The 24263-nt window shown below is 37.9% G+C and overlaps 1 protein-coding gene across 5 annotated transcripts in view; it reads right to left on the reverse strand.

Moving 5' to 3' along the window:
- Lrrc7 (leucine rich repeat containing 7) overlaps positions 1 to 24263 on the reverse strand; it is a 475963-nt gene that overhangs the window by 179595 nt on the left and 272105 nt on the right. Inside the window, exon 8 of one of the 5 annotated variants that reach the window (XM_042280208.2) lies at positions 2394 to 2507. The exons of the other annotated variants lie outside the window; for them this stretch is intronic. Coding sequence (XP_042136142.1) covers positions 2501 to 2507 — 7 coding nt within the window. The 3' untranslated portion in view covers positions 2394 to 2500. Of the gene's footprint in view, positions 1 to 2393; positions 2508 to 24263 lie in introns of those variants that run through there. 5 annotated transcript variants of the gene reach the window in all.

Here is a 24263-nt window from a genome sequence, read left to right on the forward strand (position 1 = left end):
TTTTTGCAGTGGGCAGCTCTCAATGCAGAGATGCATAGTGCTGAGAATAAAAGCCTGAGTGCTCAGCCTTAAAAAGCACATTTATGTTAGCCATACTACAACTAAGTCTCAGGGAACATTGTAGAAGATGAGAAGGAAAGAACATATGAATGGGAGAATGGGGAGGAGTGCCTCAAAGTGCAGTCTTTGGGCAGGGCATGGCTACCACAGTTATGGACTCACAGCTGCTGTGTTTATCTGCACAAGACCTACAGAAGATTAAGCCAGCCCAAATCCTAGCATAAGTGGGGTGTTTATCTCTACTCACCTCACATTGAGGAGCTAGTGGCAGTAGATAGTTGATGGGGGAGAAAGAATCTTTTTCTTTTGAGAGTGTGGCCATTAGCAGCCTATATTCCAAAGGATAGCTTGACACCATGTGTGTGTGAGCAAACCTGATAACTTAGAGCTGATCATTTAGCTGGGGAAATATGGGGGATCTGGCAGGGGAGAGAAATGGGGGTTATGCATGACTATATTTCATTGTATACATGTATAAAATTCTAAAATCAATAAAGAAATGTATTTCTAAAGTATGGTTCACTAAAAGTGTTTTTAATGACAATAAACATTAGTACATTTCATTCTCTTGCCATTTTATCTAGTTTTAAAAACCAAATATTATCATTAAAATATACTTTTATGAAATAAACACATTTATTATTTTGTTCAGTTAGTATGTGTGATAGAAGATTATATTGACACAAACAGATTTAGGATTATTGACACCTGCTGAGGCACTAGCAGTGATATACATAAGGGCAGTACAAGCAAGGGCCTGGGGCTATTCTGTGGCATTAGCTTGAGCCCTGGCTCAGTCACTCCTCCAGGTCAGTTTTAAACCATCTTGGTTTTTACAGCAGCTATCTGAGTTACCAATTTCTGTTCTATAAGCTTTCAGTTGTTATGTGTTCCCATGAAACCAGAGGGCATTCTGGTTTACTGCGGTAAGGACATGTCCACAAAATAATTATCCCACCATCTGGACACTGCTGTCAACTGCAGTCACAGCTTTATTAGATTTTTAAGCTTTGACAATGGGAAATTCAGTGTCTTTCTTGGGACATCATGGAAACAGAAGAGTGATGTTTCTGTAATTTTTAAAGTGCCATTGTGGCAAGTGGTCTACATTATCTCTAAACTAAATTTTAGGAAGCTGAATGTTGGTGACATTTGAAGGGCATTGAAAATTCATAAGAAGACATTACATAACCACATCAAGATCATATGATTTATGTTAAAGAATTGAGAGAGAGTGATGGCTTGGGTTCTAAAAATAGCACATGATTTTCAGAACATTGTTTCTGAGAGATATGTGCAATTATGTGAAAATGACAGGAGTCAGCATACAACACACCCAGCTGAAAATAATGCTGTACACTTGAAGGACTTTACAAACACATTCATAAGTATTCATGGACAAACAAAGCTATACATAATTTTAACAAAGGAATCAAAATTCATTTTTATGTGCACACGAGGTTTATACAAATAGCTTTGCATTCTAGAGCACTTTCACATTTTGTGTAATTCTCATGGTAGAATACACAAGCCAAGAACGTTCAGAAGGATTCATTTTATTCCTATAGCATAGGTTTTTTAATGAGGCATCAGATTTTGTTATTTCCTAGACAGTAAAATAAAATATAAATTAAAAAAGCCAATATAGAGGGCAAGCTTTTAAATTCAATGCATTCCATTTGAAACAGAAAGATCCTTCCAATGGTATTTGGCCAGCAATATCCCCAACAAAATGGCTACAAATTCTGTTTTTCCTTCTTCCCAGAAAGAATGAGCTGAAATATGCACCAATGAAGACCCTTGTTTGCTGAATAGCATGCTTCTGAAAGCTAACAAACATGTCCTACTTCTGATTATCTGTAGAAAATGGGAATTATGGGATAATTCCCTCTTAGGAATCTGTCATTGTGCAAAGTAAGCTCACAATGGAACATCAGGCAGGAAAACTGGGCACATTCAGTCTCTGAAGAATTTTACGGATTAGAAAAATCCTCTTATTTATGATATTTAGACAGCTTTCAAATGATAGCTTAATCTATTTAAAAATAACCAAATTATATGCGACAGCACCCTTATATAACACACTGGAAAATAAAGTTGAAGTATGAGGTTTGTGGGTTTCTGCAACTGGTAAAATTTCATATTCACTGCAAGTGATGGCAACAGAATACACTGGGAGAAATGTCAGATCTCTCTACTAGTCAGGAACACAATTGTTAAATTTTAACAAAGACCAAACATTGTGTACAGAGAGGCAGTAAGAAGGCTGCCCCTATTGGCAGGTAGCACACCACAAATGTTTGGTTTCATAACAGGGTTTGGGAGAACTACCTCTCCAAAGTCTACTGGTGCTGAAGCTCCTGCTGCTGCTGCTTCCTCCTCGGCTGTAGGTGCCACTGTACAGTCTCAGGCAACTGGGCAAGGGGAACACTCGGGATCTTCAGTTGCTAAGATGAGAAAAATCAATTTCAATGCCCAAAAGACGGAACTTCTGAGGCAGAAGGTGACTACAGTAACTACCACTTGGTCTACATGACTGGGAGGCAGAATGCTGACCTGCTTTAATGTTGCATTCAAATAGGATTTGAGGAAGGCATTGTATGGAAGAACAAGTCTAGGATTAGGTAAAATATCAGTCATTAAACTTAGGGACATGACTGGATGATGGAATGCATGTGTGCTTCCTTCCCTAAAAGAGAATGCCAGATTTCCCTGGATGATCAATATCCCATTCTCTAGAGTAAATATTGTGTTTATATTTCTGAGAATATCTGTGCTCATTTAAACAAGCTATTCTGTAACTCAAGCAATGGTGATTGATGCATGCTGCTTAAACCAGTCCAGAGTCATTGGTATTTCACCAAGTGTGTCACCGGGAAGTCTCTGAAAGGACTTGTCACACACTTGTCCTGTTCCGTAAACCTTTCCTCTCATATATCCCATCACTGCAGAATAATCAGTTAAATCTTAAAGTGTCTTTAAAATTTTTTTATGTAAGAAAAATCAAAGATACCAGTGGCAGATACATATGGATGCATACCTTAGTAGAAGAATGCATTTTACTATACTAAAATAACTTATGACTGATGGGCCTGGTAGCACTTGTAAGTCTGAGGCAGAAGGACTATAAGTTTAAAGCCAGCTTGGAGTATACACTGAGACCCAGCTTCTAAAAAAACACAAACAAATTCCTGATTCTAAGACTATATTAGGTTTGGAACAAGCAATTATTTTCAAATAAATATTTAAATAAGAAATTTTAATAGCTTCTTCATGTTTTAATGAAATATAGACATTCTGTATCTTGAAAAGAGTTGTAGACTTGAATGTAATATAAAAATATATATTAAAACGAAATGATTTACAAGACTATTTACTATCTCTGGAATCCGTAGTACAGCATGGTTGTTTAGAAGTAAGGAAACCTTCTTCAAAACCTTGCATTTTTACACAGGCACTTGTACTAAACCTATTACAGTTCATACATGTGACAAATGGTCACAAATTATGACAGATAATTCATTGAGCAGAACTGATCATAGAAGCCATTCTAAATCAGCCAGTCAAACTATTTCCTCTACACTTTACTCCCAGGAGACCACAAATCGCAGACTTCAATTAACTGTTTATACATTGTTTTGTTCACAATTTTTGATGTACTATATTTTATTTGTTTTAACTGTTACACTTTTATTAATGCAAATAATTTAAAAAGTAGATATGCTCAAATAACAAATCACAAAGCAAATTATGAGTCCTGAGATAAGCACAATTATGGTTCTATAAAATATTAAATCATGGTCAAATACCTTAAGCCATGTTAGAAGTGTTTCTTTACAGTAAAAGAACTTATAATTTCAATTAAAGAATGAAAATGTAATATTTACCAATAATATTTTGCACACAACTAAAATTAGTGCACATTAATCTTCAAGTACTTCCATATTAGAAGGCAAGAAGAAACTCCAAATCTACACAATTATTACACAATAGAAGAACCTGGCCAAGAATATAAAAGTGAAAGCACATTGGGATTGCACACTGATGGAATCAATTCCTTGTTGGTGTGTTTGACAGGCAATGTACATTCATTATGTGCATATTTTGTATTCAAACTTTGTTAGAAGTTTGATTTCAGGGCTGAAGAGATGGCTCAGAGGTTAAGAGCACTGACTGCTCTTCCAGAGATCCTGAGTTCAATTCCTAGCAACCACATGGCAGCTCACAACCATCTATAATGAGTTCTGGTGCCCTCTTCTGGCATGCAGATAGAACACTCTATACATAATAAACACTGTATACATAATAAATAAATAAATCTTTAAAAAAAGAAGTTTGATTTCATTTTTTTGTTTTTAGGCATAATAAACTATCATTTTAAAGAAATGTTTATTTGCAGGTTAATATGGAAATGTGTGCATATTGATTCACATTTTCATTTGGTCATAACAAGAGAAAAGAGAATGTGCAAAAATTACAGAAAAATATTGTTTTCCTAGATTTGAAATATATGACTACACTTAAAAATTCTTAAAAAATTAAAATATAATTCCATCTTATCTCCCCTTTCCTTTTTCCCTCCAACCCTTCCCATGTACCTATTTTGCTATCTCTCAAATTCACAGATTCTATTTATTTAGTAGTTGTTACACACACACACACACACACACACACACACACACACACACACACACACACTCTTAACTATAAACACAAACTGTTCAATGACTGAATTTCATAAGTCATATGTGCATCAAACTGAATGGTTGAAGTCAAGCTCAAGCTGAGCACCACCATGCTCCTTTTGTATTTTCTTCAGATGGTTTTGCAGTAAGCAACCTGGTAACTACAGAACTTAAAAAAATCATGTCTTTGTGGACCAATGGAATCAAATTGAAGATCCTGACATTAACCCACACACCTACGAACATATAATTTTTGACAAAGAAGCCAAAAGTGTACAATGGAAAAAAGAAAGCATCTTCAACAAATGGTGCTGGCATAACTAGATATCAATGTGTAGAAGGCTGCAAATAGATCCATATCTGTCACCGTGCACAAAACTTAAGTCCAAGTGGATCAAGGACCTCAACATAAATCCAGCTACTCTGAACCTGCTAGGAGAGAAAGTAGGAAGTAGTCTTGAACGCTTTGACATAGGAGATCACTTCCTAAATATAACACCAGTAGCATAGACACTGAGACAAACAATCAATCAATGGGACCTCTTGAAACTGAGAAGCTTTTGTAGAGCCAAGTCACTGGCCATTAACATCTCTCAAAATCAATGGACTCAATTTGCCAATAAAAAGACACTAATACAATGAATACCAAAACATGATCCATCATTCTGCTGCATTCAAGAAACACACCTCAACATCAAAGATAGACATTAGCTCAGACTAAAGAATTGGAAAAAGTTTTTCCAACCAAACAGACCTAAGAAGCAAGCTGGTGTAGCTATCCAAATATCTAACAAAACAAACATCAAACTAAAATTAATCAAAACAGACAGAGAAGAACATTTCATACTCATCAAAGGAAAAAAAAAACCACTAAGATGAAGTCTCAGTTCTGAATATCTATGCCCCAAATGCAAGGACACCCACATTTAAAAAAAAATCATGTCTTAGTATTTGTCTTAGATTTCTGTCTGACCATTCGCTGTTTTCATAGGTCATAAATAATACAAGAATGAAACTGTCCAACAGAATGGTAATATATCAGTCATTATTCTCACCTCACTATCAAAGCAGCTAAACTTAAGCATCAGCTAAAATCTTAAAGTATTATAGTATATAGCTTGACCTTAAAGCTGGGGCACAGGTACACATGATTTTTTAATGTCAGTAGATAAATTTCCCTTTAAAATATCTTTAAAAATTAGTTTTAAATTTAAAACATAATTACATTCTTTCCCCCTTTTTTTCCCTTCAACCCTTCACATATATCCTCACCACCTCAATTCTTTCTCAAATTTATGGCCTCTTTTTCTTTTAATTGTTGTTTTAAATACACACACACACACACACACACACACACACACACACACACACACACACTCTTAAATACATAAATATAACATGCTCAGTCCATGTAATGTTATTTCTATGTATCTGACTTCAGAGCTGATCACTTGGTCTTAGATAACTCACTAGGGACTCCTCCCTGGTGAAGACTGCTTTTCCCAGTCTCAGCATTTCCCAGTTGCCTGCAGTTCTTTGACTAGCATTGAGGTCACATGAGCTTTTCCCCTTTCATATTAGCATGAACATTGGTGTCCTGGTTGTTCAGATCTTATTTTTGCAGCTTTGTTGGTAAGATTTATATGTGTAGTTTCTCTACAGCAAACTCATTGTTCCTCAGTTTTTTTTTATCAGTCTTTGTACCCCCCTTCCACTATGATCTATGAGCTTCATTTGCAAGAGTTCTGTTGTAGCTGTAGATATACCTCCTTCGGCAAGCAACATTTAATTCTTAACATACATTACATAAAAGTTTTTACAACCTATAATCTCATTAGACACATGAGATTAATAAAACTCAATGAACTGTGAGTATGCTTTTATTATAAAGTGGAGTCCTTTGCCAGGTAGTCTTTAGTTAAAAGCAAGAAAATGTAAAAAATGTAGGTTAAAAAAAATCCAAGAGGATGATTAAAGTAAATGTAATTGTGTTCTAGTTAAATCAAGTTTTGAAATACTTTTATTCTATAATGCACATAATAACATTTTAAATATTGTATATATCTGTTAAGGCATTACAAAATGAGATCAATAAATAACTATGAGGTTATTTATGAAAAGCCCACAAGTATCTCCAGAACAAGGAGTGAGTGAGATAAATGGCAAGGGAAGTGACACAGTGAGAAAACCCATTGGATGCAAGAATGAATTCTATTTTAGGTTTCTGTTTTTCCTCGAGCATTCATGAAACAATGAAAGGAGTGGATTCCAGGCATGCTACTGAGGTTTTATAGCAAACACCTTTGACAGGGTTTCTAGGCATTAGCTGCCTTCCTTACACACTTGCCTCTAAACTCCACTCTTTCGGTTTAACACCAGAGGAAGTATTTCCTCCTTTAATTCAGGTGCAGTCTCTGCGTGTGTCCTCATCCCATCCCTGCTCACCTCCTTCATGAAAGACCTTGTCTCGAAGCTTTCCCTGCATCTCTTCATTGTCAGCCTCCCGACTGCCTCCAGATTCCCAGGCTGCCTGCAATCTACATCCTGCTGCTTCCCACCCCACAATTTATATGTGTACCTGACAGCTGGCACCAGTCAACACTTATTTCTTGCTTATTTACTAACTTTTATTGAGCATGCACTACACACAGGCGGCGCACACAATGATGGGGAGTGATGGGAAGTAGCAAGAACTGTTTTCTGAAAGGAACAATCTGTCCCTTTCCTTCGTCTTTTTCTTTGTGTTGTGTTTTGGGGGCAGAGTTGTGGTAAGTAGCCCATGCTGTCTTTGAACTCATTATATTACCCAGGTTGGCTTCAAACACTTGGCAATCTATCATTCTTAGCCTTTTAGTGCTGAGGTTATAGGTGTATGTCATATACATGATGTCTTAGTTAGGGTTTCTATTGCTGTGAAGAGACACCATGGCCATGGCAACTTTCATAAAGGAAAACATTTAATTGTAGTGGCTCAGCGGTTTAGTCCATTATCATCATGGTGGGAAGCAAGGCAGCGTGTAGGCAGACATGGTGTTAGAGAAGGAGCTGAGAGTTCTTACATCTTCACTCACAGGCAATAGGAAGTGATCTGAGACACTGGCCATATCATGAGCATCTATGAGACCTCAAAGACTGCCTCCACAGTGACACACTTGTTCCAACAAGGCCATGCCTACTCCAACAAAGCCACACCTAATAATACCAATCCTTTTGGGGGTCATTTTCTTTCAAACCACCACACATGACCTATTTTAGTTCACAAATCATTCTCTTTCTAACACACAGAGCTCTGGACCCATTGATCTACTTTTTTTGGTGACGTGGAAGAAATTCTAGGCTGGGCCCTACATCTGATTTTCTTAGGCCAGCCTTAGGAAAGGCATGTGATTTTTTTTTTTGGCTGCAGTGTGCTCAGTATGTGGAAAGGATACATGGATGTTTTCCTTAGCTTCTTGTGATGCTAAAATTGCAGCATATTCCATTCCAGGTTTCACCTGTGTCCAGCACACAAAAGCCAGGGGCATCACCGTGAGGTGTCAAGTATCCACAGACCATTATAACTCCTTCCCCAGTCAACACCTCAGTTTTTTCCAATGGGAGCTGCTTGTTTTCAATACTGATTAATTCCTTTCCACTAAACTGCTGATTCTGTCTCTCTGCAGTAATGTAGTACAATTTCACTCAGGGCTTTTTCTCTCCTTGTCTCTTAAATGTTGATTGTACCAATTTTATTTCTTAAATATTTAAGAAATCAGTTATTTTCTCTCTATCTCTATTGTCACTGATTTATGCAGTAAACTTATTTTTATCTGGCTTGCTATAATAACGTGCCAATTTAACTCTTCCTTGAATGCATGCTCTGTATGATTATCAAAGGGAATACAGCTCCATCACTTCTGTGTGGACTGAGTTGCATTCTCTAAAACTCATAGCTTAAATTAAACATCTTAATTTCTAGCACCCACAATATGTGACTGGTTTTAAAGAAGTTACTAATTTAAAATTAAGCCATCAAGGTGACCTTAATGTAGCATGATGATTATGCCTGCAAAAAGAGACAATTAGGGCATACATACATGAAGGAAGACTACACAATCACACAGGGAGGGCAAGGTTTCCTGCAAATCAGGAAAGTGGATGCAGAAATATCAGCCCTGATGGTCATCAGACTGGATCCACCCAACCCTGTCTGCCTCTTGGGCATTTTAATAAAGCTTAACATATTCAAATTAATCTCTTCCTTTCCTTGCATCTCTTCCACCTCCAAACACTATTCATAATGCTTATGGAACAATTCACTGAAAACCTGGTTCACCTGTGTAGCAAACAGTCTATTTCCCCTTCCTTCAATCTTGCATGACTCCAACACAGTTAGTCACCAGTGTTTGGTGCTTTTCCCTAAGTATGTCTTGTGTCTTATCCGCTTCACTGCCATCAATATGAATTGCTTCTCATGACTTTTTGGCACCCAGACACTATAAACCTATTTTTGGAGTTTTCAACTTCCTCTCTCTCAAATTTGCTTTGTAATTTGAATTTGGATACATTTGTTCATTCCTCAGCTTAGCTAATGCTCTGCAGTAAGTCTTGGATCCTCCAAAACCAAGGTTCTTTCTGAGGCTGGGATATGTACTAGATGTTGTATTAATAAAGTGTCTCAACACCTATACTGATAAATTATTCACTGTATGCTCCAAGTTAGAGACAGAAGACAAAAGAACAAAGAACTTGCAACAGAATTCTCATCAGAACTGAAATAAGAAGCTTCTGCAAAATTCTCTGTACTCAAATATTTGCTAAACTATTACATACCAAAGAGTATGAAAAAGTGATATATTATTCCTATTGTGCCCTTAATATATGAACTTTTCAGGGCTTAGTCAATTAACAAGTATTGGCAAAAACAATAAACACATTGTTAAAAGCATTATTGTGCTAAGAATAAGTCCTGGAATCTGAAATAGTCATCAGCTTTCAACATGGGAACTTAATGACGCCTTAACAGCAGGCAGTAATTATCAAAGGATTGCGGACACAGAGCTGACATTCTATGCTAAACAATTAATTTCAAAGCTAATTGAAAGAAACTTTGCTTTGAATAACAGGATCATGAAGTCTGGTTATTGTTAGGGTTTGATTATGAGTTCTAAGAATGTTCTGGTGTTTTAATTTCCTGGGCCTGCTGGTGATAACTGGGTCCTCTGAAGACATGTGCTTCACGAGTACAATGGAATAAACAACCTTGGATTAGAGGGTCCATGCTTGAAAGGCCCGACTGACATTAGAACCGATTTAATGTTTTTAATATTTAGTGTGTGTGTGTGTGTGTGTGTGTGTGTGTGTGTGTGTGTGTGTGTGTTAAGGCTTCACTTTTCCATCATGGAGCTGTTGCTATGCAACATTGGAGAGCATCCTTTTCCTCTGGCATTTCGCTGCAGCTGCTGACCCCACTGTCTTCTCATCTTTGGCATGGAAACCCTGCCTCCTTTGGAAGCCACAGCTTCTAGAAGGTGTCTGTGGTGTTGATGGAGAGAAAGTGGGGTGGGCTGAGATTCTTTTTCTCATCTCTAGTCACCTGTTATTTTTCTTTATTTTAGATCCACCAATGAAAAAAACAATAAACAAATACAACCAGCCTTGGCCAGAAGAAGGCTTTGAGTGATCCTTCCACCCTAGAAAGAACAACACAGATGAAGCTACATCTTGCAGCATGAATCTTAACAGGTCTTATTAATGAAAACAAACCTGGAGCCAGGTATTGGAGTGAAAGCTGGAAGATCAGAGAAGCAGAACAAGCCACAGCCTCACCTCGCCAATTCCTCAGCTGATCCTGTTTCCTCAGACTGGAAGCAACTGTGTCCTCATCTGAATGGATCTCTGCTGAACTGCTGCTCAGAAGCCTAAAAGCTTAACCTGCTCTAGTTCCTGGTCCTCACAACTTATATACATTTCTGCTTCCTGCCATCACTTCCTGGGTAAAGGCGTGTGTCACCATGCCTGACTGTTTCCAGTGTGGCGTTGAATTCATAGAGATCCAGATGGATCTCTGCCTCCATAATGCTAGGATTAAAGGTGTGAGTGCCACCATTTTTTGGCCTCTATGTCTGTCTAGTGGCTGTTCTGTTCTCTGACCCCAGATAAGTTTATTAGGGTGTACATTATTTTGGGGGATACAATATCACCACAACATCTCATTCTTGAGTTTATCTCCAGTTTCATTACTTTGCAAGTTGAGAATGACAGTCTCAGAGAATGTGAGTCAATCCACTGTTGATAGTTAGATGGGTACCTTCAGTCATTCATTTCTTTTCAAATTTTTCATCTACCCCAAGGTTTCTTTTCCATCTAGTAATAACAACATCTAGACAATCTCTCCTCCCCATTACTGCTAGTGAGTCTGAAGTTGGTTACAGGTGATTGCCAGGTCACCTGCAAAATAACTGGTATGGGTTTGGTAGCACTGCTTTTCCATCTTATCTTACACAGGAAATTATCTTCAGTGGCTGGCTTATTCTGATGCTCTTTAGGACCTTAACTCCATGCCTGGAACAATCTTGTACCTATTAGTGTTGATGCCTTTCCACTAGAAATCCTTAGCTTTTGCTTCCAACAATTAGACTTCATGGAGCCCTATGCCTGGGATGCAGCAGGTATTTAATGAGTTTTTACAGAACCCTGGGTGCATATTCTATAGCTGGTCAGATGAAGTCTTTGCTAACATCAAGGCTAAAGTGTAAAACCCTGCACCATTACTTCATGTATCCTTTTGTGGCAAAAAGTTGGTTCCCCTGAGCCATTGCAGGTGGGTTGAAAGTAGTTTCTCTCCACTAGGACATCCTCAGGTAGAATTACTAAATTCATCTTTTTTTCGCACTTTTGTTAAATACTCATTTTACCCTTAATGCCTAATGACACAAACAACATTTTGATTGCAAATGGATGCTGACATTTGGTCAAGGGCCGATTAACCTTTGTGCACATTCTTTCCTTTTCCTCTCTGACAAGTCAGCATTCCTAGGACAGCAAAAGGCCATATCAAGTCCTGGCCTACACTAGACATTATTTGTTGCCATAAACACTCAAATTTTCTTAGCACACAAAGCAATATTGCTTCTGCCTGCACTCCCTGCATAGTGAGGAGAAGCCCCTAAGCACTTATTAAAGTATCTCACTAATGACTAAGGGGATGCTAATACATTTTGTGTTGAGTAGATTTAAATGGTGGTAAACACCTTGCAAAGTGTCTTTCTTTGTTATGGTATAATTGCCATATTTCTTCACTGTTATGGATAGTTGCTGTTCTTAACATCAATAACAGAATTTAGGGTTCAAATTTCTGAGTGTTGGCTACTAGTGTTGAAAAGATTTAAATTAGACTTCTATTGTACAGTTTTGGCTTCTTTGTCAAAAATTAGTTGTTTATACAGGTGCAGGTTAATGTCAGGGTCTTCAATTCGATTCCAAGCTTCATGTTCTGGTCAATATCCTTTTTGTACCCTTCTTTTATTATTAATTTTTTAAACAGTACTGGGGATTAAAACCAGGGTCTCTTACATGCTTAGTAAACTACTATTAAGCCATGCATTTTCCCATCCCTTTATGTGCATTAATGGTATGTGTGTGATGCTCTATTGTTGAATATTATTACATACTTTTAATTTTTCCAAGAAATTATATCTATTCAGCCACCCTTTCATAGACTTTATATATTGACCACAATAAAGATGAGAATGTGAAAAATGTTTCCAAAAGGAACTCTTAGGCTTTCAAGGGAAATAATAAACAAGCCAATAAATAGAATAGAGGTGATAAATCTATATTTATCTATATTTATGTCATCTATATCTATCTATATCTACATCATCTATGAGGCTTTTTTTGTTAGTCTGAGTGGCTTGAAAGAGTCATGGGTAATAAGTAAGTGAAGAATGGGGAAAGCTGTGTCAGGCTGAGGGACCATATATATAAAAGTCCAGGGAAAAGTGTGTAACTTATGTGTAACACAAATTGCTAAGTTGTCTTTTAATAAAAACCTGGAGCCAGAATATTGGGCTGAATGCTGAAAGATCAGAGAGACAAAGGAACAAGCCACCTCTTCAACTCCTCCTCAGCCTGAAAAGCTTTTTTCAGCTGAAAGACTTTAGTTCCTATCTCCTCCTCACACCTTATATACCTTTCTCTGCCCACCATATCACTTCCTTTTTAGTGATGGGATTAAAGGCATGTGACTTCCCAAGCAAAGGCATGAGATCTCAAGTGCTGGGATTAAAGGTGTGTGCTACCACTGCCTGACTCTGTTTAATGTAGTGGCTTGTTTTGTTCTCTGATCTTCAGGCATATTTTATTAGGGTACACAATATATCACCACACTTCCCCTTTTTTGTCTAAAATAATAAAAGGTTATAACTAATATAAGAAAAACTATATACGATAAGTACAATAACTATATACAATACATACAGTCAAGAATTACATTAACAATATTCAGTCATTAACATTTGACAAATTCAGAGAAACTGTTCTATTATCTATCCTATTTTGGTGAGTCCAAAATGTTGTACCTAATTCACTTTCTATCCTAACATGTATTACCAACCCCAAACTATCTTTTGATGTTTTTCAAGCTTATACACTTTACACCTTTTTAATGAGTTTCTTTTCTGAATTTGTTAACAAGGAAAACTATAACTATCTAATCTTCAACTCCCTCAAAGACCCAAGAAGGAAATAATATTACATGAGTATGCAGGAAGAGCAAACAAGTGACTTCTAAAAAATGTGAGAAGTGACAGAAACAGCTGCCTGGACAGTCACCGAAGGTTCCTCTGCAATATTGGGGCATCCATCTTTGACCTTCGAGCTTAGTATATCTGACAGAGTCATCTGTGAAGCAGGATTTTCTAAAGGGCTTTCCTACCCTGTCTTGGCAAGGTTTGGTGATTCTTTCTTTTGTGTCCTGCTTGTCCATTTGGACAGCATACTGTCAGCAGTATGCCCAGTGGCTAACTTTTGCCACAAGGAAAGTAAACCTCATACGGAGTTTCTTCAATGCCCATCATCTTCTCTGAAGTATATTGGTGCTGCCAGGAGCAGACATGTCTCATTGTCATAAAAAAGAAACTATGTTATTAAAACATCTTAAATGCCATATTCTGTAGATCTCTGAAGTATTTGAAGATGACCTGTTTATCTAAAATATATTTCTGTTTGACCTTGAAAACATACCTACTATGACTAAAAGTTTGTAATGATTAACTATTAACTTGCATTTTTTATATCCTAATTAGTTGGTAATAATAACTTTCAAGGATTAGTAATTTGCATTACATTGTTAAATGAACTGTATATGTATAATACCTTGAACAAGATTAGAAATATATGTATAGTATTTTCTAAAGAAATCAATCTCAACTTTGAATCAATATACAAAATTTGTATACAATATACAAAAATCCAATCAAATGTCAAATATTTAAAAGTAGTAGTTGATTTCTAAAAGTAGATTCAATAATATACCTTTTTATTTTATCATATATATCCTCCCTTTTTTCTTTTCAGAGTAGATTCAATAATTTCCCTTTTATCTTATCATATCTATATCCTCTTTTTTCATTTTCTTTTTTTTTTCAAACGAGAGCGCTGAATCTAATCTCTTTTGTTTAGCTTTTTTTTCTGATCATTATCAATTAACAATTTGTACCAACTATTCTAAACAATGACAATTATCCATAACTCACTGGAAGGCCAAAAACCACCCACCCCACCTCTTGGGAATGTGGGTATTGTGAGAAAGGGGAAGGGTGGTGAGGGGGAGGCAAAGACAGATATTTTTTTCCTGAAATTGCTAAAAAATAAAGTCACCAAAGGTTTTTTTTAAATAAATATTTCAGTGTCAGAATTGACACTGGATTTGTGGATTTTTATTTTAGCTTTGAACACAGAGCAGGTGTTAATGAGAGTAGAAGGCAGAAAGTAGATGATTCCGATGATAAACTGAAGTAAAGCACAGGCCATGGACACTTAGAAAAGGGAAAATAAGATACACCATGCTCGGTTGTGATTTGACATTTAGTTGTGTACTTATTAGATAATTGTCTCTACATACTAACTTCATGAGGTGAAGGACAGGATTTATTTTATCCATCCTTCTATTTCCTGAATTGAGTCAGTATCTGCTTTGGAAGTGCCCAATAAGCAGTTGCTGAATGGATCTCATAATGAGTGAACGTGAAGGCTATATTCATATTCTGTATCCAATACACTGGGCAGTCTATCATGCAGTAAGTATAAAGTGGTGAATAGACTGGGGAAGATTCAAGTTCTCACAGAGAAATCTGAGAAACTCATCTATGCTAACATAGAAATTGTAATTATGTGCTTGGAAAATTCCAGTCATAGAAGTGGCTATTTTATATTGCAAGGACCACCAAAGACCTTTTGGGGTAAGTGGCATTGGATTTGAAAGTTGAATGATAAAAAGGAGGCAGAGAGTTCCAGACAGAAGGAAATGAATAAGCAAGTTAGACAGATTTGACAGAGCTTGTTGACTGACTAATGTGGGAGTAAGAAATAGGACTGAGATGATTCACAGGTTCTAGAAAATGTTATTTCTATTACTTGAACTTGGAAATGCCAGACAAAGTGCAGACAGTGATGTAGAGGATGAGCCTGACTGTCCCTCTCTGACTTCAGAGCACCTGTCATATGTTGAACTTAAGGTGGACATGTTCTAAGATATACACATTAAAGACATAAGGGGATGGGCTGTGAATGAAGGGTGACCATCATGCTAATAACTTTTAACCTGACCATTTCCCATTGATTACACTTGCTGAACAGTGTAATTCATGTAATTCTTTTTGAATTATTTACACACACCCACACCCACACTGCCCCCCCCCGCCCCTCCGAGTCCATTTAGTGTTTCTTATATGTGTGTCTGACCACTTGTGATTGGATAACCTATCAAGGGGGCTGTCCCCTGAAGAAGGCTGAGGTTTCCTTTTTCAGTAACCATTAATTGTCTATAGCTCTTCATGTAGGGGTGTGACCTTGAGAGATTTCCTCTATCCACACTGATATCCACTGGTGATATCACTGCACTTGTCTTGTTTAAGTGACTGTATTGCTGAGATTTCAAGGGTGCAGCTCTTTATTGTAGTAGAGGATACTACCTCACAGAAGATGTCCTGGTTCTCTGACTTTTACAATATTTCTGCCCTCTTGTTAGGCATCATTCTTAAGGCACATTCTCTCCCCCTCTCTCCCTGTTTCTCTCTGTATGTTCATCTTTCTGTTTTGTTCACACTTACTAATCAGGAGATGTCACTAGCCTAGAACTTTCCATGCTGGCTTGGTTCAAGCCCCAGACATTTACTTCTTCTTCCTCAATGCTGGCATTACAGGAGTTCACTGTCATTCTTGGCTTTTTTTTTATGTAGGTTTTGGAGATTGAACTAGTCCTTGTGCTTGTAAGGAGAGTGCTTCTCATTGATGAGCTAGCTCCACAACTCTAAGTAAATACTTTTTAATACTTCTTTGGGTCACTTACTGCTTCCTTTATATCCAGATGAGGGTAATAATTTGACTTCTTTCTTAAATTATTTTTGTGGTTGATTTTAAGGCACTGTGCTAAATAGCAACAATCCAATGTAGAGGGTCCATATGTGTACGGATGTGCTGGAGACTATCCTGCTAGATGTTCACAAATGGAGGTTACAATGGAATGCTGTTTCAATAGATATGGCTCAACAAGGAATGAGACCCCAAAGAGTTGCCCCACCTGTCAAATACTCTTCAAAAGGTGCCAGAAACCTAGACTTTAGCAAGTGATGCTCCCAAATGCTGATAGATATGTGTACTTGACTGAACTACAGAAACACCTGTGATCCCAGCTTCACCACACTCAGGCATGGAAACAAACCATCACAGCAAGAGTGTCTAGTCTGGGAGCCAACCTGAGTTCTCTGTCAGCCTTTTGGACATGGCTATTGTAGCTGGAACCATCCACTGTCAGCAGGTTTCTCTTCCAACCCGGTGCTCCACCCCCTGAAGGACAGCTTGGACTTGGTAGTCTAGCTCTCTGAGTGCATTATTCTTACTGTGTCAGACCCATAGGCTGCACTTTTGTTTTTCTGTCTGATTTTTACTTCCAGATTTCTGTAAGCTGGACCTGTAAAATTTTTTTTGTGTGTATGCGTGTGTCCAGTGGATTTCAAAATGCAAATTGAATATGTTGTGTTTTAGGAGCCAAAGCCCCCCAGAAACTCTTAGTGATTATTGGATCACTCATGATTTGCTAAGTAGGCATTTGACACAAGGGCCATACTATCCTGTGTTCATTGACTGATGTTTGAACTTCTGCTTTCTCCATAAATCTAAAGAACATCACAGAAAAGTTCCAACATTGCTGAGGATGTGGATTGAATAGTGGATTGTAACAAAGTTCATATTTCTGATTACACCTAAAATACATCAATTGAAGTCTTTATCAAACTTTCTATGATTTGATGCTTCATATATATGTAAAATTAAAGTATGACTTCTGTAAATTTGCATGATTGTTCCATATCTATATTTTCAATAGTTATAAATAATTCAAATACCGTGCATTAGTCTTTCATCCACCTGTCATTCTCAACCACCCAAGTACATAAGCTAGCATATTTCTACCACATTTTTCTCTGCAGTTGTATAAGTGAGTACAAAATACACATATAGGAAGCTATAGAGTTGTTAGTTTATAAAAGTACATTGTTTTATATGTGCTTGGATGTTCCTTCTCTCCCTGAATAGTAACTTGTAGACATGGATTGAAAACTTCTCTGTACCATTATTATTAAGCATGAACTCTAATAATGAATTTTTCTTAGTCTTGTTTTTCTTGGTAAAAAATATGCCAGGTAGCTGTTTTCAACATGTCATAAGTCAGTCTAATCACATTTTATATCAAGTGAATCCCTAACTGTGACAAATGTATTTACTAAATAGTTCACGCTTTCTCATTTACTTAAATGACCAACATTGTCATGCTTTAATTTCTTACAAATACTGAGATCTACTTCAGGCTTCCTATGTTTTTTACTGAGTCACCTTTTATTTTAGAACAATATTTATTTGACAAAAAGTCTGAGTACTGTCTTCTGATGTATGCTAAGGTAAGTCTTCTATCATTAATATTACTTCTTAACAATTCATAGCTGGCATATATCATTTTTTCTCATTTGAACACAGATTGTCTCATTCAATTAAAAGCCTTAGGAACCTTCAGGGAAGTTTAATTAAATTGACATTGAACTTCATAATTAGAAATATCACTTGACATATTAAATCTTATGTAAGAAATACTGTTTTGCTTGGTATCGGCATAAAAACCAACATTTGGACCAATGGAATCGAATTGAAGACCCTGACATTAATCCACACACCTATGAACACCTGATTTTTGACAAAGAAGCCAATACTGTACAATGGAAAAAAGAACACATCTTCAACAAACAGTGCTAGCATAACTGGTCATCAACATGTAGAAGATTGCAAATAGATCCATATCTGTCACCATGCACAAAACTAAAGTCCAAGTGGATCAAAGACTTCAATATAAAACCAGTTACACTGAACTTGATAGAAGAGAAAGTAGGAAGTACTCTTGAACACATTGACACAAGAGACCACTTTCTAAATATAACACCAGTTACACAGACATTGAGAGCAAAAGTTAATAAATGGGACCTCCTGAAAGTGAGAAGCTTCTGTAAGGCAAAGGACACAGTAAATAAGACAAAATGTCAGCCTACAGAACGGGAAAAGATTTTCACCAACCCCACATCTGACAGAGGGCTGATCTCCAAAATATACCACCATGATTTTAATACCACTTATGTGCTGATGACTCTTGGGTTTGCATTTCTCCCTCCCTGGGCAGACGATTTTTGCAATTGCCTCCGCTTGACCACCTCACCAGCACCACAAATCCTGCTTCTCTCCACTGTTCCTCTTCCAATTTCCTCCATATCCAGAAACTGTCCCTGCAGGGTGTCAAACCTGAACTTCAGGGATGATCCCTAGTTTCTGTTTTTACTTCTCACTCTAATTTTGTCTGTTAAATAGCCTCTGATTCCAACTTGGCTCCCTCTTGTTCCAGCTCTCCATTTGCAGAGCCACCACCTTACCTGGGGTCTCTTCCTCAGTGGTTTCCTAACAGCATCCCTCTTTCATGTTTGCACTTCTCTACAGAGCAGCTGCCTTCCCTTGTAGATCTCACACCTCGCCACAGCTTTCTCTGGCTGAAAGCCTCAGTGGCTTGCTATGAGCAGAAGGCCCTCTAATTCTCAAACACAGTCCACAAAATCATTACAGTTTTGCTTCACTCATCACTTTCCTCCATTCTTAGACCTCCTCACCCCATGCTGACCACATGCAAAATACTCTACCTTTCTTTTCAGACACATCTAGCTTATGTTGTATAAACTTAAGAGTTTCACACTGGCTGGTCTCCATGCTTTCTTTTCTTCTCTAGACCCCACCTTTCACATTCTCATCTCAAACACAAACTGCCTTTTTTTCCCCACAAAGGTCTCTCATGAGCAGTTTTTCCAAAATTAAAACAGGAATGTTTGCCAACCCTTCCCCAAACCCACAGATGTATATGTCTCAGTTGTTCATATTTTGTTGTCTAGTTTCTTCTTTCCAAGTAGAAAGTCACTGAAGTGTAGATAATCCATTTCTACTGCCCACTATTGTATCCCTACCTCCTAGAAGAGAATATAACTCTTATTAGGTACATGAACTATGACAGCTATTTTAAATGGACTTGCTTATTATATGAAGTGAGAGTTGGTTAGGATTCATGTAGAGGCATCAGCCTACAGGTCCTGTTCAGAGAGTTCAGGGCTAACAGTGGGAGGAAAGGCTTATTGTCTTGAACATCACATTTGTAGGCTTTGATGGTGCTGTAGGAGCAATGGGAAAGCAAAGGCTTTCCATCCATTTTCTCTGAAATAGAATGCAGATATCAGAACTTCCTTTTGTAAGTCAAGTATGTATTTTTAAAATGCACATCCATTAAAATGGATGTAATAATTCAAGAGGAGCCTTTTAACACTAAAATGTGATTCCATTTTCTTTTGCAAATTGCATGAAGCACTTAGCAAAATGAAAAATTTGTTCTTAAAGATGTTTAATTAGGAGTGTTTTGCAAAAACCGGTAGCCAAAATTTATCCTTAACAATATTTCAGTGCAATTAAAATACAAAATAAATTAATTATCAAAATGCCCCTGAACATTTTCAAGAGACTACGATTGATGCTTTTTAATCAATCTACATACGAAGATGCATTATTTTATCTCATATTTTTATAATGTACATAAATATAAAAAGCTAGTGCTTTATAAGAGTTATTATTATCAGAATAATTTCATTTTTAATCTTGTTCACAACATTAGAGAGTATTTATTTTATAGCTAGAAAAAATTGCCATTAAGTGGTAAATGTGAAGAGAAGTCCTATTAAGGCTGTGAATAAAGTTTACATTTAAAGAGAAAGAAATAGAATTATAATATAGTTTAGGAAAAGATTTGGGCCTTTCTGAGTGAATAAAAATGTCTGTTTTATTTTAAATAAAATAGACAGTAGAGTAAGTACTTTGACAGGGAAAAAATCCTACACTGTTTCAAGGCCATAATATAAAAAAATGAAATCTCGCCGGGCGGTGGTGGCTCACGCCTTTAATCCCAGCACTCGGGAGGCAGAGGCAGGCGGATCTCTGTGAGTTCGAGGCCAGCCTGGACTACCAAGTGAGTTCCAGGAAAAGGCGCAAAGCTACACAGAGAAACCCTGTCTCGAAAAACCAACAAAAAAAAAAAAAAAAAAAAAAAAAAAAAAAAAATGAAATCTCATTCCACCAAAAGGAAATAGAAAGTATGATCCAGAAAAATAAAGTCATAGAATTACTATCTTATGTGAATTTTTATTTTAAATATTGCTCACCTTTCATCCTGTTATACAGACTGTGCAAAACTATAGCAACTGAGAAATATTTTCATCTGTTTAGCAGGAAATAAGATTGTTTTTATTAACAATTTTTTTTATTCTTTGGGAATATCACATCATGCACCCCAATCCCACTGATTCCCTAGTCCTTCCATGTCCATCCTCTATCCTTGTAGCTCCCTCCAAAAAGAAAAGGAAAAAAAAAAACCATTTCACTCCTTAGCCTTGCCCACCTCTCCATCACATATTGATTCATTGTCGTGATATTGGGAGCTATGGTGTGTCATGCAGTATACCCTTTTGCCTAAACAGCTTTACTTGCAAATGTTCATTGCAATGAGTTGTTGTTCTGGCTTGAGGCCTCTGGTTTCTGCTACATCATCAATACTGGACACTCACTAAAACTCCTCTCAGATATCCTGCTGTTGTCTGGAGTCAGGGAGATCCTACTGCTGTGGTTCTGCAGGATTGGTCCCTTCATGGGCTCCAGAAGGTCATAGATGGGGTAGAGTTGGGGTGGGCCAACTCAAAATGGGTGGTAGCTGAGTTGGTAAGCCCTGGCCTCTGTCGGGCCCTGACCCTCATGTGAGGGGCAGAGCCAGCTCTCCCACACTGGAGACTCTGTGTTGGTCAGCAGGGGTGAAGCTGGGGCCAGAACCTCTGCACCTATGCCATCGGGACCAACTCTCCTGTGAAGAGGGGGGTCAGCTCTCTCAGGGCTGACAAGGGGTAGGGCCACAGCTCTCCTGTGCCCAGGCCATAGGCGCCAGCTCTGAAGACCATGCCACCAGTACTAGAGAGGGGCAGGGCCAAGTCTCTCAGGGCTAGCGAGGGGCTAGGCCTGCTCAGCAAGGCCCTTGGCCATCAACATGGCTTTATGTGGCAGTCCAGATCATGGGCATCAGTGAAGGCTACTCAGATAAGTATGGCCCAGTTGGCAGCAAGGTCCTTGGACATTAACTCGGCATCAGGTGGCAGCCCAGTCCACGAGCATCTGCATGGCCTTTGGTGGTGACATGGGCCGTGGCATCAACACAGGCCCAGCTGTGGTAGGACCACAAACCTGGACATGCCCTCAGCAGCAGCACAGGCCAGGACATCATGTGGCCTCAGGTGGCAGCTCAGGCTACTAATCTAAACCTGTTTCTCACCACCATCGTGTCTCTACATGTACACGAACCCCCCACCATTTCTCTTTCTCTTCCACTTCTCCACCACATATTTGCTCTTGGCAGTGGCACCCACTAGCCTGTGTGGCTTGGCAGTGGGAGAGTGGGCCTCTCAAAATAAAGATTTTTAAAAGATTTTTTTTTGTGAATAGCAAGACCTGAAATAATCCTGATTTGAATCGAGACATGAGACAAATAGAGAATTTGCAGAGTTGGGAAGCTTGTGCCTTTTACTGCATTTTACTGAGTGGGCTCCCAAGGATAGGTAGCTGCATGTTGTTTAATCATGAAGAATCTGTATTACAAGTACAAACCAAATAATAGGCATCAGGAATTCTTGTAAAATATTAAGGAAAACAGATATTCTGCAATCCAGTTCTTTTTCTGTGCCTTAGGAGGGCCTGGAGAAACCATTTCCCCAGCCTACTGGAAGATGGCAGTTGTAAAGGAAAGACACCTTAGTGTCCACTTACTTGGAAAGATGCTATGGAGCTGGAGCATTAGATGGTATGCCCAGGATGACAAAACCTTCACAAACTAGCAAATTAGTTCTCTGAATAAGACTCCAATAAGATCAAGTTTTATTTTTATTTTTCCTTCCTTCCTTCCTTCCTTCCTTCCTTCCTTCCTTCCTTCCTTCCTTCCTTCCTTCCTTCCTCCCTCCCTCCCTCCCTCCCTTCTTTCCTTCCTTCCTTCCTTCCTTCCTTCCTTCCTTCCTTCCTTCCTTCCTTCCTTCCTTCCTTCCTTCCTTCCTTCTCTCTCTCTTTTGTTTCTCTCTCTCTCTCTCTCTCTCTCTCTCTCTCTCTCTCTCTCTCTCTCTCTCTCTCTCCCTCTCTCTCTCTCTGGCAGAATTTTACCCTGAAAAACCTTTAGCATAAATTTCCACTGTGAATACAGAATTCATGACTGAAGTTTATGACAAAAGTAATGAGGAAGTTAAAGTATGGTTTGAAGTTTTTCAGACAAAAGGAGGATGTGTCAAGAGAGATACTCAGTGATAGGAAGGTGTTTTGACACAATACACAATGTAGTATTGTATCATCACGAAAGTATTGGAAGGCAAGGAATCTGGAAAGAGTCTAGAAATGCAGACCAGTTAAGGGCCTCTTCTGAAGGTTGGTGAACTTCAAAATTGTTATATGCCATGACACGTTTTAGAAAGTGAGCTCTGGAAACAATTGCAGACAGATTGCAATGGCACGGTGATGAGGAGGGAAGGCCAGGCAGAAGCAGGTGCGTGTGGAATGTAAGGGGTGGGAGAGTGCTCAGAAGCTGAAGTCCACAGGTAGAAAAAGGATGTACAGCTGTCACTTCTCAGGTGGGTGGTGCTGTGTGCGGGAGGGGGCTGGGCGTTCACTTGCTTTACTGAGCGCTTGTGTAGAGGTGACGATGCTTTGGGTCCTGACCTGGAGTGGATATTCTGACTGAGGTCTGGCTATGGAGATGCGGAACAGGCATTCAGGCCAAAGCTCAGGCTTCATCTAAAACACGGGTGATTCTTAGCATGGGGTTAGCATCTGAGAGAATGGGGACAGCTCGTATAAGCAGGATCTCTGTGTCTGTTCCTGCCCTAAGATGTGGAGAACAAAGTGATATTACTGTGTGGTATGAAACATGCTGTTAGTACAGACATTCCAGTCATTAAGAAGTCATGAAGGAGGAGGACAGCATCACATGAAACTGAGTTTTCACATCTGTGGAAGGTGAGTTTAGGAGTGAAGACAGATTTTGTTTATACATATTCCCTGATGCTGAATGTTTTGTTAATTTTATCATGTCCTTTAATACTTAAGTTTCAATATTTACCCAAAGAAACCACCAAGCTAAAAATGGAAAAAGTTAATCTTTAAGATTTAATAATTTGATGCTTAAAATTTAAAAATATTTTATTGATAAGAGACTGTAGGTGAGTTCTCATTAAGTACTGCTAAAAATAAGGACAATATGTTATCATTATATTCTATTAAGATTTTTCTTATAATGAAACAACTAAAATTAATATCAATCACTTTGTGATATATTTTAAGAGATGAAATAAAAAATCATGTAATTCATAGTACTTTAATACATCTAAATATTATAAACTCTGTTATAAAGTATTTAACTATAAATTTTCCCAAGCATTACTTTCATTAACAATTATTCAAAAATGTTTTCCAGATTAAAAGAGATAATAACACTCACTCCTTCTCAAAATATAATTATCTGGTTCAGAGAAGGTAAAAACTCCAACAAGCCACAAGAGCCTGACTACAAATCCAGGCTGTAAAGTATTTGGCTACTTACATACATCCCTCCTCTCCTCAGGTGAAATAGAACTCAGAGTTCAGGTGAATCACTCTGTGAGACACTAAGCC

Source organism: Peromyscus maniculatus, chromosome 6 (genome assembly GCF_049852395.1).
Source record: "Peromyscus maniculatus bairdii isolate BWxNUB_F1_BW_parent chromosome 6, HU_Pman_BW_mat_3.1, whole genome shotgun sequence".
NCBI lineage: Eukaryota > Metazoa > Chordata > Mammalia > Rodentia > Cricetidae > Peromyscus > Peromyscus maniculatus.